This window comes from Myiozetetes cayanensis, unplaced genomic scaffold (genome assembly GCF_022539395.1).
Source record: "Myiozetetes cayanensis isolate MyiCay16 unplaced genomic scaffold, myiCay2020 scf2-11, whole genome shotgun sequence".
NCBI lineage: Eukaryota > Metazoa > Chordata > Aves > Passeriformes > Tyrannidae > Myiozetetes > Myiozetetes cayanensis.
In genome coordinates, this window is record NW_026087411.1 from 23,560,919 (window position 1) to 23,577,760 (window position 16,842).

The following is a 16,842-nucleotide window of genomic DNA, read 5'->3' on the forward strand; positions in this document are numbered from 1 at the left end:
AAGTGACACTGCCATAGATCTTTACTGATTACCAAGGTAGTACCTTTGAGACAAGAGTAGTTGCATGTGCCTGTACATCTGATTCAGAGGTTTTTCAGTGCATTGTTCCAGTGTGCATCAAAGGGGGAAATGAATGATGCTGGGCTATAGCTAGTTAACAAGAAAAGGTTTGGAGTTCCCTGTAATTGGCTGAAGTTCCTCCCTTGGGGGGAGCTCACCTCAGTGTTTTCTACCCTCAGGCCTGGGGTTCCCAGCTGGATAAGCCAGCCTCTGACATGCCTGGGTCATGTCAGGTGTGAAACCTGATCTGTAGTAACTTTGGGATTTCATGTCCAGATCACAACTCTGCCATGGAGCAGGGCACCACAGGGCTCTGATGCTTAGGGCTTTATTCAAATGCAACCACATTTTGTCCTATGCAAGGTGCTCCTCATCTAACTCATTCTTTTTCTGTAACTTTAAAGGAGAACTTCACTGGGGAATAGATGAGACAGCTGCTCAGCTGGAGAGAGTTTTGAATCTGTATAAGAGTGGGGAATACCTACAGAACACAACCCGGATGCCAAAAGCTGGTAAATTTGTCTTTCTTGAAACTTAAAATCTGAGACTTTTGTCTTTATTTTGAGGCTTGAAGGGGCAAATGTGCAGAAAATGGGGCTCAATGGTCCTTGAAATGAGGCATGTGATAGTATTTTATCTGCTTTTTGATTTCTGGAGCTTTCTCAAACTCTTCTCACTGAACGATGTAGCTGGACATCCGTAGGTGTCAGCAGGCTGTAATGGGAACAAGGAAATCCAAAGGGAGCATTGCTCTCCTTGACAGATTTATGGAAAATATGTTTCATCACATCCACACATTGCTGTTGGGAATATCAGAACCTGCCCAAACATATATTGCAGAGAATCTAACCGAGATGTGGTAACCCTCCATGGATTTCCTAGGACTTAAAGGAATTTCTTGTAACATAATCACTTGTAGGTGGGAAGAATAAAATTTTTACTTCCTTTGCAAGAGAAAAAAAGTGTGTCCCTCATTCTGCTAGCAGTAGAATAAAAAAAAAATAAATAAAAAACACGACAGGATGAAAACAAATCTGCATAATAGAATCCTTTTCATAAAATCTCTACATGCTATTGAAACTGTGGTATGAAGTGAGCCCTAGTCTTCCTAGAAGGGGTAGCTGAGGAACTGAACACGTTAAAGATTATGTATGCTGGAAATGACTGTTAAGTTCAACAATTGTAGAAGCTGTTTTGCAAATTATTTTTGTATATGTACAATATTCATGTCAAACTGTCAACATAATCGACTAAAAGTTGATAGGAAAATTATAGCTTTGCTGTAAAAGCCCAGTAAAGAGGGAAGGATGGGTTCTAAATGAAGGTGAATGTTGGCACAGGGAGTTTGTAGCATTTACTTAGTGAAAGAAACACAGGAGTCATTCTGGTCATAGCACTGTTAACCTCAAAGGGCCATGATACCAGGGATGAATTTGACCCACTTATCAGAATAATTCAATATTTATTTTGTTGTAAAATTGGCAGGAAAATTGTTGCAGGTGTTCGTTTAACTTTCTAATTTTCAGCTTTTCATCACAATCTGTGCTGAGTGATGCCTGTCAACATAGCAAAATTATTTTCACCAGTACAATCAATAGTACAAACACGTCCTTTGTTGAAGAAGTGCCAGGAGGGCTGAAGTTGTTCAGTAGTGCAGGTTGATTCGAGATCTAACTGCTGTATCAGGACAAGATGAAGTTTTGGATTTTAGAGTCTGTCATGTTTATGAAGAATCTCAAGGAGAGAAGCTTTGGACAGCGGTAGTAAATGCAACAGTGCAGGTTTCTACTGATACGGAGCAGAACTCCATGTGTATTTGCTACTGTAGTAATTACACTTTTTTGTATTAGCTTAATTCTGTAGAGTCCTGGATAATATAACACAGAATCTGCTAGCCATGTTTGTGGTTAGTAATGCCTTGCTCTGCAAGGAGCCCTTTTTATTTGTAGGACACTGGTCATGGACTTAGACACTACAATGTGACCAAAGATGTTGAAAATCTGTAGGTGCTCTGTGTGACATATTTGACTAATCTACATTAAATACCTTGAGTGTAATACTGAATTCCTTGATAGGAAAATGTTCTCAACCAACGGCAAGCCTGAGGAATCGGGTATCTTACTGGAAATTACACTTAAAAGAGACGTGTTCTTAGACTTAGCTGCTGTGTGTTTAAGATGTGCAGGTCTGTTTCTTGTTTGTTCTAAGGCTACTTTAACCAAACAGAGAAGGTGTTGTAATTTATTTCTATTTTAAGGCTCCCTTTGCTTGCCAGAAAAGTATGAAGAATTCATATCAGGAGGGTAAAAATACACCTGCATACCTATTTGTATCATACTTATTTCAAACATATCCTTTCCTCAGCTGATATTTGACTGGTAATACCATGTTGAAATTAATTTTTAATATTCTCAACCCAGAGATTATAGAATTAGAATTTACTCATTAGAAATTGTTCAGAGATAATGGAATGAGAAATTCTCCTGTGGTACAGTGAAGTTGCAGGACAGGGTGACAGGTGTTCCCAGAAGGGAATCAACCAAGCAATCAACCTCTTCCACTGGCAGGATGCTCCCAGCTGAGGTGGCATCCTGATCACCAAAACCAAGGCTGAACAGTTGAGCAGATTAAATATTTTGTCTTAATCTTGGTGAGTACTAGAGGGATAGACAGGAGTTAAAAGGAACAACTGTGATACTTTTCCAAGCTGTCAGATGAGGTCCTGCTTTGCCCCTATTTGGGCCAGAAAGTATTTTTAAGATTGCGGGATTTTATAAAATGTTTTCTGTGTTGCTCTGCAGCATAGGGAAGGTTCAAGGAGAGTGTTTTTCAACTGAGTGCTAAGTTAAGATAAAACTAGAGGTAATCATTTGGTTCTCAGGCCAGATCAGAGTTAGTCAGCCTTGCATTCATATGGTGGTATGCCAAAATCGTGGAGGCAGAAGTTTGCATCAGTTTTGCTCTGGATGATGAAAAACTCACAAGGTGACCTGCTCCCAGGACTTTTCCTTTCACAAATAGTAGAAATGGCAAGAATTGCCAGTCTCCTGGCATCCAAGAGCTTGTGACAAAATAAGGCCTTTCTGGTGTATGGTCTAAAAGCAGAACTGGAGGAGAATTCAGATCCAAGAATTACAATGGTTTGTTTTGTTTCTTAAAAGAAACTACAGAAGGTTTATGTAATGGTGCTTCAGAATTTGCCTTAGGTCTAAATGCTTGGAATTACGCATTGTCTTGGATAGAGCATTGTAAATTTGTAGTAGGAAAAAGGAGATCATGATCTTGGACAAGTGATCTAAGGCTGTAACTAAACATAAACATTTAAGAAACAGTGTGTTATCTGTCTGAACTTACGTTTTTGAAAGGAAGACCTCCTCCAGTGAACACCACAAAGTGAGAAAGGTGATATTGATAAGCAGTAGGGAAGTGACATGAAGAAAGTTCTTGTCAGCCCTAGTGTTCCCATAAATAAAGTTTAACAAGATGACATAGTCATATTACAGAAGGCCTTGGATATTAAGCTTTCACTGTGCTTCAGTTGTAAAGATTTTATAGTGCTGTAAATTATATTATGCTCTGGACTTTGGTTTAGTATCTTGGAGTAGAGGCGCAGGAGACATTGGATAGCTATGTATGTGTTCTGTAATCATAAATCACACTACTGTTAATGTTGGTATAGGAACATTGCAGTGTTTAAAACAACACCACGAACAAATACTTTTATATTCCATTGACTGTTGGCCTCTCTTACTGGAGTCCAGAAGAATGTAAATTAAAACAGGAACTATGTATTTCTTCTGACATATTTTATCTAAAAATGATTAAATAATTCTATTAATTGTCCAGATAAGAAAACTATAAAAATACCTACTGATGTTCATCAGTAAAGTCATGCCCCAGTATCAACGTTTTTATTACTTCAATCAAGGGACAGTGATTTGTACCAACTGAGTATCTGGCCCTTGAGCTAAGCCCCAGCCCTTCAGTTAACTAAGAATTTACTCAGAAATGCATGAAATCAGCTAACACTAGTAAATCGGATAGCTTTGTTATTCATTAAAGCTAATAGATGAGCCATTATTAGGTCTGGGGGTGTGCAAGCCCACAGAGAGGCATAATTAGCTGCTGTTGTTAGCTGAAAGTACATTCTCAAAGCTAAAAAAGCTGGACATAAAGCAAAGACACTTTGTTTTCTTTGTCCCAAGACAATTTGGCAGGATTATGCTGTATGTAAATATTTACAGTACAACAGTGTTTTGAAAAAAATATTCTTCAGGGTCACTATAGCAACCTGCTTAGGAAATTGTAAATCCACACAAGAATTACTGAAATCGGGGGGGGATGTGTGTTTGTGCACGTCTGTGTGAGAGAGAGAAATTTTGCAAGGCTGCTGGAATATTGTTGGAGACAGTTTCTATATCCCGTGGCAGGCCGCAATTGAAAGGCTAAAAGTATGCTGCTAATGGTACTTGAAGGCTCAGCTGGGAACTTACTGCAGCCCAGTCCTTGCAGCCCAGATTCCTGCTTTATCTGGCACTTGTGCCTTTCGTGTTCCTTTCCCAGAGACCTCAAGGCTGAGGGGGAAAGGTACACAGGATTGCACGCGCAGGCAGAAAATCTGCCTCTAGACCCTGCCTTGCATGCAGGGCTCTCAAATCAGGAGCTGGGCAATTCCAGCACGTGGGGAATACAGGAGCAGGTTCCTTTGCACCTATAGGACACTGGTAGTACAGTGGGGCTGTGTTGCTCACATGTATCTCCACCATGGTGAAAACAAGGTGTTCTGTTCACTGAGCAATGTGTTCTGCTGTTGCTAAACCTCTTTGTGTACAACTTGGCAGTGTGCAGTAGAATACCTTCTGCTGAGGTCCTCAGTTCCTTTCCAGAACACTAAAGGCCAAATGTCTTTTATAAACCCCGTAGGCATCTGTCTTCAAGCTTAAATACCATGCACACGTGACCCTAGACAACTCTTAGCTTGTCTACTGTCACCATCATTATTTTTATGTGTATAAGTATTTGTAGGACCATTTTGGGTGAGTTGCCTTCAGTAAATCAGTGCGTGCTGAAGGGTGGCTGTGGGTATGGAGCAGCTCCACAGCCCAGTGAGCAGCCCTGGGGTGTGGGGCATGAGGCAGGAAAAATGCTCCAGCTGTGTCACGTTAACAGGAATAAAATGTAAGAGAACATGGCGTTCTTCTCCTTATTTATTTGTGTTTCGGTGACAGCTTGCATACCGATTTAAATATGGCTCTACTGTAAGCACAATAGAAGTGCATAAAAAGAGACAAGCCTCACTTTGCTTCCACCCTGCACTCAGGAAGCAGCCAAAGGATGGAAATACCAAAGAAGTAGTCCTATCTCTCAGTCTGACAGCAAACCCATGTCCTGCCTGGCCAGCCTGTCTTTCCAAACAGTTGGGATGCGTCAGAAATGATTGAAAGCAGAGACACATGGGATACGCCTACCCTCTCATTTTCTCAGACATACCAAAAAATAGCTTTCCATAGCAAACTGTGCGTAGGGCTTTGCAAGACTCGTTTTCAGAAGCATGTTTAAATGTGAGGTATTGAAACATGAGGAAAATTTCAGCGTAAAATGAAGCGTACTAAAAACATAAGTGTATTGTCGTTTGTTTAGGATGTGATTCTGTTCTCCATAAGCTCTCTGGGAATCAGAGGGGACTGTTTGTAGAGCAGAACACTGCTCAGTACCACTTTTTGCTGATATTGGCAAGATCAGGCTCTTTCTGCTTACTTGTAAGCAAAGCAATTAAAAGCAATTCCAGAGTCGACTGCCAGTGTTCCTCTTGAGAGCGGACGAAAAAAAAGGAGGGAGAAAAAGGAGCAACGTGATTTCTCTCTCAAGGATGAACATTGCTCCGTCTGTGTCATTGACCCACGGTGTATTGGCAGGTGATAACTAGAAAAGAAAACTGGGCAAATCTCCAACAAGTAGCTGTAGTTGGTAGTAAAAATGCAATCTGGCTGCTGTGGCTGAAATAAACGGTCATTAGGACTGATTAAAGTCAGATTTAGGGTGATTCAGACAGGCTAACAGGGGGAAACCACAGGCGGTTTCACATAGTTTATTATATACTTGTGGAGTTCTTTATATAATGCAGTCTAGTACCATCAAAATGAGTATGTTTATAGATTGTAGTTGGCTTTGAAACAATGCAGGTGAATTTTCATCTGAAAAGGCTTAGAATAAGAATTTAATGCATTGGCTTTCTTTTATAGCTGTTGCACTGGTCAGAGATGCTGCAAATTGCTTTTAAAGATGCCTCTCTTACTTGTTACAAGAAATAAGTGAGCTTGGTTTGAGGGGCTGGCTAGCATGCTGAGAAACTTCTGAGAAGATTTTGGCCTGATCAAAGTGGAGTGTTTTGATTGATCAGAACAGACTCTTAAAAACATTTTAAGGCTACTGAAAATATAACAAACACAAACTTTTGAGGATTGGCCAGATTCAGCATAGGAAGACATTTTGAAGTTTAAAAATGTTTACAGGTCAGAAAAATGTTTCACAGTAGGATTTATTTGTGTAACTGTGAGCTTCTGTATTAGCTCCCATATGTTAAGCTGGAGTAAATCCATTGTAAGAGACATCAAGATCAAACTTACTGCACTGCATTTCTTTGCTTCAATCCTCACAAAATTAGGAGATGGAGGAAAGGATTCTTTTTCTGTTGTAATATGAGTAGAAACTCCTTGCACTTCTCTGATCTGTTCCTTGCCATTACCTTGATAGACTTTATGTACTCTGTGTCAAGCTATGTGTATGTATGCAAAAGTGTAAATTTATGGCTGCATTTATAGTATTAGGCAAGCATTTATTGGTTTTAAACACCATTAGTCTGGAAATCGACCAGAACTTTGACCTTTTTATGATGTGATTTACTGCTGTGAGCCTTCAAATTCCAAGGACTCCATTTAAGCAAGTTTCAGGTCTTGGCAGGACAAAAACCTGAGCTGGCGCTGTCTTTAAACCATTGAAATATTGCTTAATTGAGCGAGTAACTGCACTGTAGCGACCAAGATGATAATTTAAAGTGTAAGGGAAGCCTAAGTCTCTTGAGGATTGAAGCTAATGTCATTGATGGGGGCACATCTCAAGGGAGGAGCATCCTTTGGGAGGGTCCTTCTAGTTCATGTGAGAGGAGTGTGATTCTTCGCAACTTATACATATAGGAGCTAAAGGGTCAGCTCCTTAAATCGTCACTGTGCAAGCAAGAGATTTCTGGGATTCACTGTGCAAATGGGCAAGGCAGCTACCTTGCTGTGCTTGAGACAGAGTGCAGAGTGAGTTTTGAGAACACAAATACAGTTTTGTCAGACCAGCCCTTGGTTGGTGTTAGAATGAGTTTCTGCGAAGTTCTGACTGTAATAGCTTAAGAGAAGATCCCATGTTGGCTTTCCAGGGCAGTGGGAGTGCCTGGCCCATTTGGGAGCATGAACCAGAGTACATGGCCATGATGTGTCCTACTCTCTGCTCCTTGTGGCTGAGGGATGCTCCTGAGGAAAGGTACTCCCAGGCAGCCATCCCTGCTGTCTGCCATGCAGGTGAGGAGAGAGACTATCTTCCTGCCTTTCCCCCTCACTTCATCCCACTCCCCTCCCTGCAGGCAGCACAGGTAGGACACTTAGATCCCCAGACTGCAGGCATTCAGCAGTCCGTGCCACTTTGAGGGACTGCCAGAGGCTGCCTTTTTGGAGCCTGTATGACTGTGTGCTTTCACTTAAACTCCAGTGGCTGTATTTTCACCTATCTGGTGCTTAATGGTCTCACAGCCAAAGGAAAATGCTCTCTGCATGTGGGTCATGCTGCTGTGTACCTATTATGCTGCCTTGTTCCCATGAGTTGTTGGAGATGGTTGTCGCTTTCCCTTGTGTAGGAGCTGGCAGGGAGCAGCAAGGAGAGTAGGGACAGCCACAGGACTCTGCTGCATGGTGAGAGCACCCTGAGTACTGATGTGGCTGTTTCCATCCTCTCTTGCACCGACAAACCAGGACCTTGCCATCACTATTGCAGTTATTGTTGGCCCAACTCTCTTGATTAATGTGTTCAAGCTGCTCAAATGATTTACTAGGCTTGGTCACCTTGAAAAAGTCGATGGAAAGGGAGAACTTTATCTCCTACCTCTGATAGAGCCTCAGGTCACGTAAATCATTGCTACTCTTTTGAAGTCTGTTTGCATCAGCCAAGAGCCTAACCCTTGACAGCTGTGTCAGGAGCAGTGGTGAGAAGGAAAGTGCTGTTGGTGTGTTGAGAAGCACATTTGTGACCAGAAGAGTTTAAGATTGGATAGTAATTCAAAATAAGGATCTTCAAGACGGGCTTCTTGCTTGCATGGAGAAAAATACACAATGTGATATGAGGCTGCTCTGTGTAGTGCCATGATGGCATGCTGAGGGATGCTGCAGCTCCCTCGAAGCCCCAGAGCAGAGCCTGTCAGACTCCAAAAGCGCCATGGAGAAGGGCCAGGCACGCTCCCTGCTGACACAGAGAATCAGGCAGCTGCTTCACCCTCTGCTGTCACAGTAAGGATCATCCTTCTGTGAATGTCCTCAGTGGTGTTGGACTTGGCACAGTGCAATGTTGAGTGACGCTTCTGTTGTGTGCAAAGAGGAGTTATGAGTAATCATATTTTATATCTAGTCAACATGGCATGTATGCTGATACAAATGGTTACATATGGTGCTAACTACAGTGAATTGATTTTTTTGCTTTTAATTTGTGCACATCATTTTACTGACCTTGGCTGTTAGGTACAAATCAATACTCAGCAGTTGCCATATGGAGATAAGAAAATATTATTCTCTCACATTTAATTGTTGTTACACTACATTTGATACAGAAATTGGGAAAAAAAGGGACTTTACCCATCCAGACAGTAGCAGTTTGATTTACGCTCTGATTTTTATTCAGAAGAAATGCATATATATTTTTGATGGAGAAATGACCATTTATAGTGTGGAACTACATTTTGATTTTTTTTTTCTTCTTGTGCATGAATCTACGTTTTCTGAATTATGAAAATTCTTTTGCTTTTTATTTAACTGGGACATGATGAGCTCTGATTTTGCTTCTTATTTAGGAATGTTTCTTATAATATTTTAATGAGCCCAAGGCTTAAAATAGAATGCATTTACTGCATTTATTTCCCACTGTTCCAGACTGTGTGGTGTGAATGAGCACTTGTGGAAGTGTACTTCTTTTCCCAGTTGAAATACTGACAGTTTAGAGTAGTAGACACACTCACTTTTGACTCAGTGGTGTTTGTACAATGTGCCGTATGAAATATTAGCAGGCTGAATCAGCAAAGCCAGGCTGAAAATGCCTGAACCAAAGTGACTTAAGAATAGGCTGTGAGTCAGGGTAGGCGGCTCTGGTTTTCATAATAGATAAAATTAGAAGAAATATAGAGTGTATTTAGTTTTTTTGAATAGGACATGGAGGGGAGAGACAGGAGGGAACCATTAATTTGCGTGTCTGGATGCTAAATAGAAATGTTTATAATGATTAGTTGAATTTGCTGATGCATTCATTAGAGAAACCCCCGTCAGCGGCTGGGAAAGTGAGAGGAGCTGTGAACAGAGAACAAGAGGCAGCTCATAAAGGCAAGTGAGACTGAACGGCAGCCAAGGGAGAGGAGCACTCGGCGGGGCAGCGCAGAGGCGCTGGGCGAGGACCACGCTGACATGCTCCCGCTACTTTTTTTCCCCCCCTTCTCTTCAGAGACCTGTCAAGTGACTCCTCTTTTGTCCTAATCTGAGCAAGCAAAAAAAGTTTGCTTAATTAAAAGCCTGTCTTTTCTTCCTTCTCTAAAGGAGCCAGAGAAAAATAGCATGCTCTTCTGAGAGAGAGGGAGGTTTGTGAACGCCTGGTCAGGTCTCACCCTGACAATCCTGCTCACTGTTGAGAAGTAGGACAGTGAGTCAGTTCATTCAAGTGGATGCTGTTTATTCAATGGGACATTCTTCCTGTAAAACTCCTAATAAAACCAAAGCCTCGCCTACGCAGTGGGGAAGGGGAAAGGGTTTTGTGCACAGACTGTTTATTTACAGACACTTTCTGGAGAAAAAGGTGAGAAGAAGAAAGGAGGAAAGGAAAAGGAAAGTAAGGTGCAGAGCTATAAACACATTTGGGAGTAAACCAGGGCTGGTACACTGTAACCCGTCAGCTTTTCCATCATATATCCTACTCCTAAGCTGTTATAATAAACCTTGTCTGTTAAAAACAAGCAGTTCACTGGAGCTTTCAAAACGATTGCTTTGCTCTGGTTATTTGCAGAGTACAGACGGGTGCCTGAAGCTTTTATTCCTGATGAGAACTACAGATGCTGGCCATCTTACCATCATAAGGGCTGCCTCCTCTCCGTGTTTGACGTCAATGAAGCCATTGAGATCTGTGACAGCTACTCCCAGTGCAAAGCTTTTGTCATAACTAACCAGACGACTTGGACAGGTAGGTCATGGATGCTGTGGAGCAGAAAGCAGCATCTGAATCACCTATTCTGGCTATATTAAGTGTTTTAATACAGATTGGAGAGTGTGTTGTGCCGGACTGTGGGAGCCACAAGCATCTAGAAGTAAGGTAGTTTCTGGAGCTTCAGCTGAGGCAGTTTCATTTTTGGTGAGGTTTCTCTTTGCCAGCTTTTAGGGGAGCAGAAACTTACAGACAGACTCACAGGAGCTGGCACTACTGGGCTACAGCACATGGACCATAATTTACCAAAGCACAGGATCTGAAATTTTATTTTAAAACACAGTAGCAGAAATAAAACCTGTGACCTGTTTCCACAGTTAAATTTGCAGGACATGGTCCAACATCTGGATTTAAATAAATCTTTCCAATCCATATGGTTATTGCAGTGTGACACAGAACTAAACAGGTTCTGTGTATCTAGCTGTGACTTCCCAGCTGGTGTCAGAGATGCCCTGGTACTGGTGGGAACACTGTGCTTTTACGAGTAGAGCTTTGGCTAAAGGACGATGAGAAGGGAGGGTTTAAAGCCTGGTAGAAGAGGAAGTAGAAATAGAGGTAAAAGTAGAAGAAGACCTTCCAGGGGAAAATCCTATTTGCTACCACAACTCATTTTCTTGTATAACAGAATACACTTGTTGAAAAGAGAAATACGTTTTCCAAAAGGTCTGTGGGCCTGGCAGTCCCAGGGTGGTTCCCCTGAAGGCAGGCATCAAGTGTAGAATTGGCCCTGGCACACTACTTCTGCACCAGACTTATACCTATTTCAAGCAACTCCAGAGCTATCTGAGAAACAAAAATGTTTCAAGCCTCTGCTAAAAATTCCCCCCAGCTGCAGCTGCAGAGCAGGTGAGGGTTTCAAAGAGCTGAATGCCGCAGCCGTCTCCCAGCCCCACAACCCTTCCCTGTGTGCCCAGGACAACTCCTTGCCCCCGCAGCTGGACCCAACCAGCTCTGCTGCAAACTGCAAACCAGCCCTGAGCAAACTGCACCCCACAAGAGTAAAGAAAAGAGTCATGTTTCTATGATGGACAGAGGACCAAATTCATGTTCTTTCGTATTCTTCCCCCAAGATAAAACCTGCACTGAAGTGGGGGTGAGTTTTTCTTCTGCACTGGCTGGTTGTGGACACAGATATGGAAAGTAACTCTGTGGTCTTTGCTGCAAGGAAAGGCAATGATGATGCAGGTCTGTGGGGCAGCAGAAACTCACTGGGAGGCAGGGATGTGAATAAGGTTCCAGGTCAGTAAGTGTGGGGATATAGAAGAACCATGCTGTGGCTCCCACAATACCAAACCTCAGCTCCCACTGGCCTAGGATATATGTGTGGCAGGTGCCTTACACTACCCATGCTGTTATGACTAGCTGCTACTTTTTGTGTAAGGAATAGAAACCTTGTTCCAGCTTGTGTAAAGCCCAGAGCTACAAAGTGATCAGCAAGACCTATTTTGGAGAAACTCGTTTTTAGAGTACATTGCATTGATGAGTTTTGTAAAGATTCAAGTATGCAAATACGATTCTGCTCCTGTACAGTCAAATCAGTGGCCTTCATTTAAGCCCTTAACTCAGTCCTGTATCAGTGGGAGAGTCTTTAAATACTTTTTTAAAATTCATGTGAAATTTGTATTAAAATCTTTAGACATTTTCTTCTTTTACTGTTAGCTGTGCACAGCTGTATCTTGACCGTAATTAGGGGAGAGTAAACATACTGAAACCAGGGGAAATTTGGTGTCATTTTAGACAAAAGTATTTCAGGTTTATACCAGCTGAAGTTAAGCAGGAGTTCAGTCTCGCATTGCCTGAAGAGTGCATAGGTTGAACTGGAATTTGCAATGTCAATATTTTGACGTAGACAACCTTTTGCTCACTTGTAAATATTTCCTTCTCCCCTCTTTCCTATTCAATGCAGGTCGGCAGCTTGTCTTCTTCAAGATGGCTTCAAATCATATTGTGCCTGATCCTGACAAGATAACATATGTGAAGGTGACAGACTGACACCTAAAGTGGCTCAGTCTGACATGTGAGTGATAAGAGCTGTTTGTGTATAAATATAGGCAGCTGTTAGGTAGAAGATGGCTGTGGCTGGTGAAATAATTGCACTATTACTCATTCTAATCTATAGAGTGCTAAAGGAAACTTTAAAGTAAAAACCTGCATGACCAGGATGAATGTGCAATAAAATATCATTTTGAAAATGTGATTAAAAAAACAGAAAAAGAAAAAACAAAGCAAAATACAAGATATGATACACTGTTGGAGTATAATTTTGGTTATAAATCACCTGGCAGCTCTAGCTTTTCTAACCAAGGTTACCACAACATTTTTGACCTCTACATGTGTGTACAGGGATGAAAGTTGATAATTTCTACGGGAAGTGTGTATCTTCCATGCTGATATTTGTTTGGGCACATACAATCACAACAGAGTAACTGAAGCGTATCAGTTTGTGTGCTGGATAGCAAACGTTACTGAAGACAATCAGCATTTGTTTTAAAGCTATCGAATATGCAATACCGGCATATTTGTCAAACGGAAGGAATTGGTTATGTTTAGATTTGCAAGACTGTAAGTAATTTTCATTTTTGCTTCCAATGTTATCATAAAGTTTCATTTTTAATTTGAAAGAGCCATTTTGTAGATCTAGCAAATCACATAAGCATATGAAAAGTCCCACTGAAAGGGTAGGGGCTTACCCAAGTGCTTTGCTGGATAGGCCTAAGCACATGCTTACAATTAAGCCCGTGCTTAAGACTTTTTTTGAATCAAATTTGAATTGTTCAGGAAGCCACATCTTTGACAGACTGGCAAAGCAGTCCAGCTGGTGGAACAGTACTAATTTAATTACTATCTTACAGTTATTTGTACTTTTTATCATCAGATCCTTGGTTTTCTAAGGCATCGCTTGCTAATTCTTAGAGTGAATGAAGTAAATGACCTTAATGATGTCAAATGAATGCTAGCCTTAATTCTTTATAAAATGCGTCTTACAGGCATGGTGTGTCTAGAGAATTTGCTTTCAGTGAAAGCAATAAAGTAAATGCTAAAGTGACCAATGTCATACTGTTTTGTAGTTTGTACAGTCAGGAAAAATGTGCTTTTGTTTTTCAAATTGTTTATTTTTGTAAAAAAAATAAAAGTAAAAGACAAATAAAATTTCTTTTATCCTTGCTTTTTTTCGTGTGTGCATTTTAAATAGGTGGCTAATTCCACTGAAGACTTGGACATAATGTATTGTATGTAAACTTAAACCTGGGATATTTTTTTTCAGAAAGGACTGCTTTTCCAGAAAGCTTGTTCCAGTGACTCCCAGTGAAGGGTCTGTTTTTGAGGTACTTGGTGGTTTTGTCTGTGTGGTTGCCTGTCACATGGTGAGCCATGGTTAGAAGACAACGGTTTAGCAGCCTTTCCTGCTCTGTGCTTTGTGCTGTGCTGGGACCAGTCTTTTAGCATTTGGAAGGGGCAATGATGAGAGCAGAATGTGATGGAATTGCTCGGTGTATTTTCTTTAGCTAGGAAGGTCAGGGAAGGAGAGTAGCAGAGCCAGGGCAGCAATGTGACCATACAGGAGAGATGGTCCGACAGTGGCACCACCAACAGCAAGTCTTGTCTCACCATGGTTTGTCTGAGGTCACTGATGCCCTAATGGCTTCTGGCAATTGGCTGAAATGACATGCTGTAGCAGCTGTAACTCACAAATTATCAAACTCTCAGCCGTAATAGCTCAGCTGATTGTGTCGCCGTGCACTTAGGAACCCATCAATCATACTGTGGTAATAAACAAACACTGCAGATTCTTTTAAAATTGCTACATAAATCATGCCAACACATACCGTGCAGTTCATTGAAGTGATATGGGTTGTTGGCACTGAGGTGCTGGTATGTATTTTAAAAGTCTTTAACCTCCTGTGATTTCCTTCCCATTAAGAACTGCACTGTTCCAAAAATACTCTGGATTTAAAAGAAATGTGAACACTTAACTTCTTTAGTTGCATTCCTAGGTAAAAAATACCAACATTTAAAAGAAAAAGAAAGTATCTAGGGTAATACTTTAATGTTGTTGCCAGATAACTTCAGATAATTTCATTCCATCACTTTCTGCACACTGGAAAAAAAGCGCCTCTTAAGTCAGGAATTGTTTATCCCTAGAATTAAAACAAACTTGCCAAACCAATTTACATCAGCTTTTGCACACAGAGATCAAGTAAGCAAGAGAGAAACATAGCTGTGAGCCAAGAGGCTGGATTTAAATTTCAGCAGTAATCAACTTTATACAGGCAGGTTTATAACTCTGAGAGTAAGGCTTTCCAGTGGAAATGCTGATTAAAATCTTAGTAAGAGAGGTGTGATACTACAATAAGGGAATTTAACATCTGTAATAAGCACTGGTAAAATTCTGGAGTTATGTGGAAAAAGTGACTTTGGCAGCAGTAGGTCTGATTCAGCAAAGTGCCTGACTGGCACCCATGGCATGGAAACCCCAGAGAAGCCACAGAGGAGGAGCAGGAGCAGGAGCAGGAAGCAAGGCACAAAGTGAGCTGGTAGCTCTGGGCCAGTCAACCTGCTTCAGATTTTCTGTGGAAAAGGTATTTATGTCTGGTTTTCCCCCTAAACTTTTGACTGGTTTTTACATTTCCTGGCTTCCTCAAGCCACAAGGTAGAAATATGAAAGAAGACACCCACAGGGCTTTAAACGACTGATGTCTGCATCACGTGTGCACGTGCGTGTATGTGTATACGTATTTATGTGCGTGTCGCACTGAACAGGGAGAGCTTATTTCCTCACTGAAAAACCGATTGGCTGTGCACAAAATGAAGTGCTAAACAGGATGTTGAGTTCATCTGGAGAGGTGAGAGCTGCGTGAGGCAGTGGGTGCTGCAGCTCTGTGAGGGGCTGTGCTGAGTGTTTGCCCTGGCTCATCTGTGGCTCAGAGCACCTCCAAGACCTGCCCACTGTCTCCGTGATGGTTTGGTGAAGGGGTGACTTTAGCTTTGCCACTGTGAATGGACTACAGGCAGTGAAGCAAACACTGACCAGCATCACCTCTGGTCTGACATCCTGAGGGTTGCTGGGGAGACATCCTTTGGTCTTTGCTTAGACCAAAAAAAAATGTGTTCTTCTACTTTTCTCTATTTTGTCTGAGCCTACTGTTTCATCTCTGGTCATTTTTTAAAGCTTTCCCCCCAACTTCAGTGCATCTTTTTAACTGGAAAACTGAGGTCTCCTTTATTCAGTTTCGGAAACAGGTGGTTACAACTCACATCACATCTAGAAGAAATCTGTGGTGAAATTAGTGATATCACCAAGAACATTCATCACTATGAGACAAAGCCAGAAAACAAGCAGGCCCTGTTGCCAGCTGAGGAGCTCAGGTAAGTTAGTATAGAGAGTAAAGGGGGTTGGATGGGCAGTGAGATGCTGGTGAAGAATCTCAGAGAGATTCTTTCAACATGAGATAGAAGAGTTTAATGTTAGTACAGCTATTCCTAATGTGCTTTTCCATGCCACTCACTGCTTCACTAAGGCATTTTGCTTAGTCCTTTTGCCAGCTGGGACCTTTTGCCACCAAGTTTCCCCTAAGATTGTTAAGAATGGCAGAGTGGGATGCAGGGAGGAGTGCAACTCAGCATGAAGGTCGGTATTCCTATTGCCAGTTACTGGCTGTAGTGTGGTAACCACTGGGGAGCACTGGCCTGGAACAGGACCAGACCATGGTAGGTGCACAGTGAAGACCTTCTCCCTTCCTCTGAAATTTAACTTATTGACTTGTACCACAGCTCATGATATGTCATAGCTACCCACATGGGCTTTCTCTGCTATGGTTCTGGAGAGCAGAGCCCCAGCAGCTCCTCAGAGAGCTGCATGGCTGCTCTCCTACCTCCCACTGCAACAGACACCTGGAGATGTGCAGGAGCCATGCACTACAAGGAGAATTGGAGAGAGGCAGAATATGTCCCATTATTCCCCTGGTGCTGACCCTATTCATGTTTATAAGACCCTGAGCCTTCATGCACTGTTGCTATTTAGAGAAAAAAAGACACTCTTGTTGACAATAATTTAGATTAGGCAAATGATTTAGAGGACTCATAATTCAAAGCATATGGAAGGTGATAGTGAACATTCAGAGATCATGTTATATTACATGTCAGGAAGTAATATATGAATACACTGATGTTCAAACTTTAGTAAGGAGAGCTCTGTCTTGTATTCTTTACCACTAAATTCTGTGAAAACTTACTACAGCCTACTACTAAAAAAAAAAAAAAAAAAAAGAAAGAAAAAAATGGAAAAACGGA

At 41.6% G+C, this 16,842-nt stretch overlaps 1 protein-coding gene across 1 annotated transcript in view; it reads left to right on the forward strand.

Moving 5' to 3' along the window:
- PKDCC (protein kinase domain containing, cytoplasmic) overlaps nucleotides 1–13,716 on the forward strand; it is a 36,514-nt gene extending 22,798 nt beyond the window's left edge. Inside the window, exons 5-7 of the mRNA XM_050314228.1 lie at nucleotides 465–572; nucleotides 10,357–10,530; nucleotides 12,458–13,716. Coding sequence (XP_050170185.1) covers nucleotides 465–572; nucleotides 10,357–10,530; nucleotides 12,458–12,543 — 368 coding nt within the window. The 3' untranslated portion in view covers nucleotides 12,544–13,716. The remainder of the gene's footprint in view (nucleotides 1–464; nucleotides 573–10,356; nucleotides 10,531–12,457) is intronic.
- The last annotated feature ends 3,126 nt before the right edge of the window (nucleotides 13,717–16,842 follow it).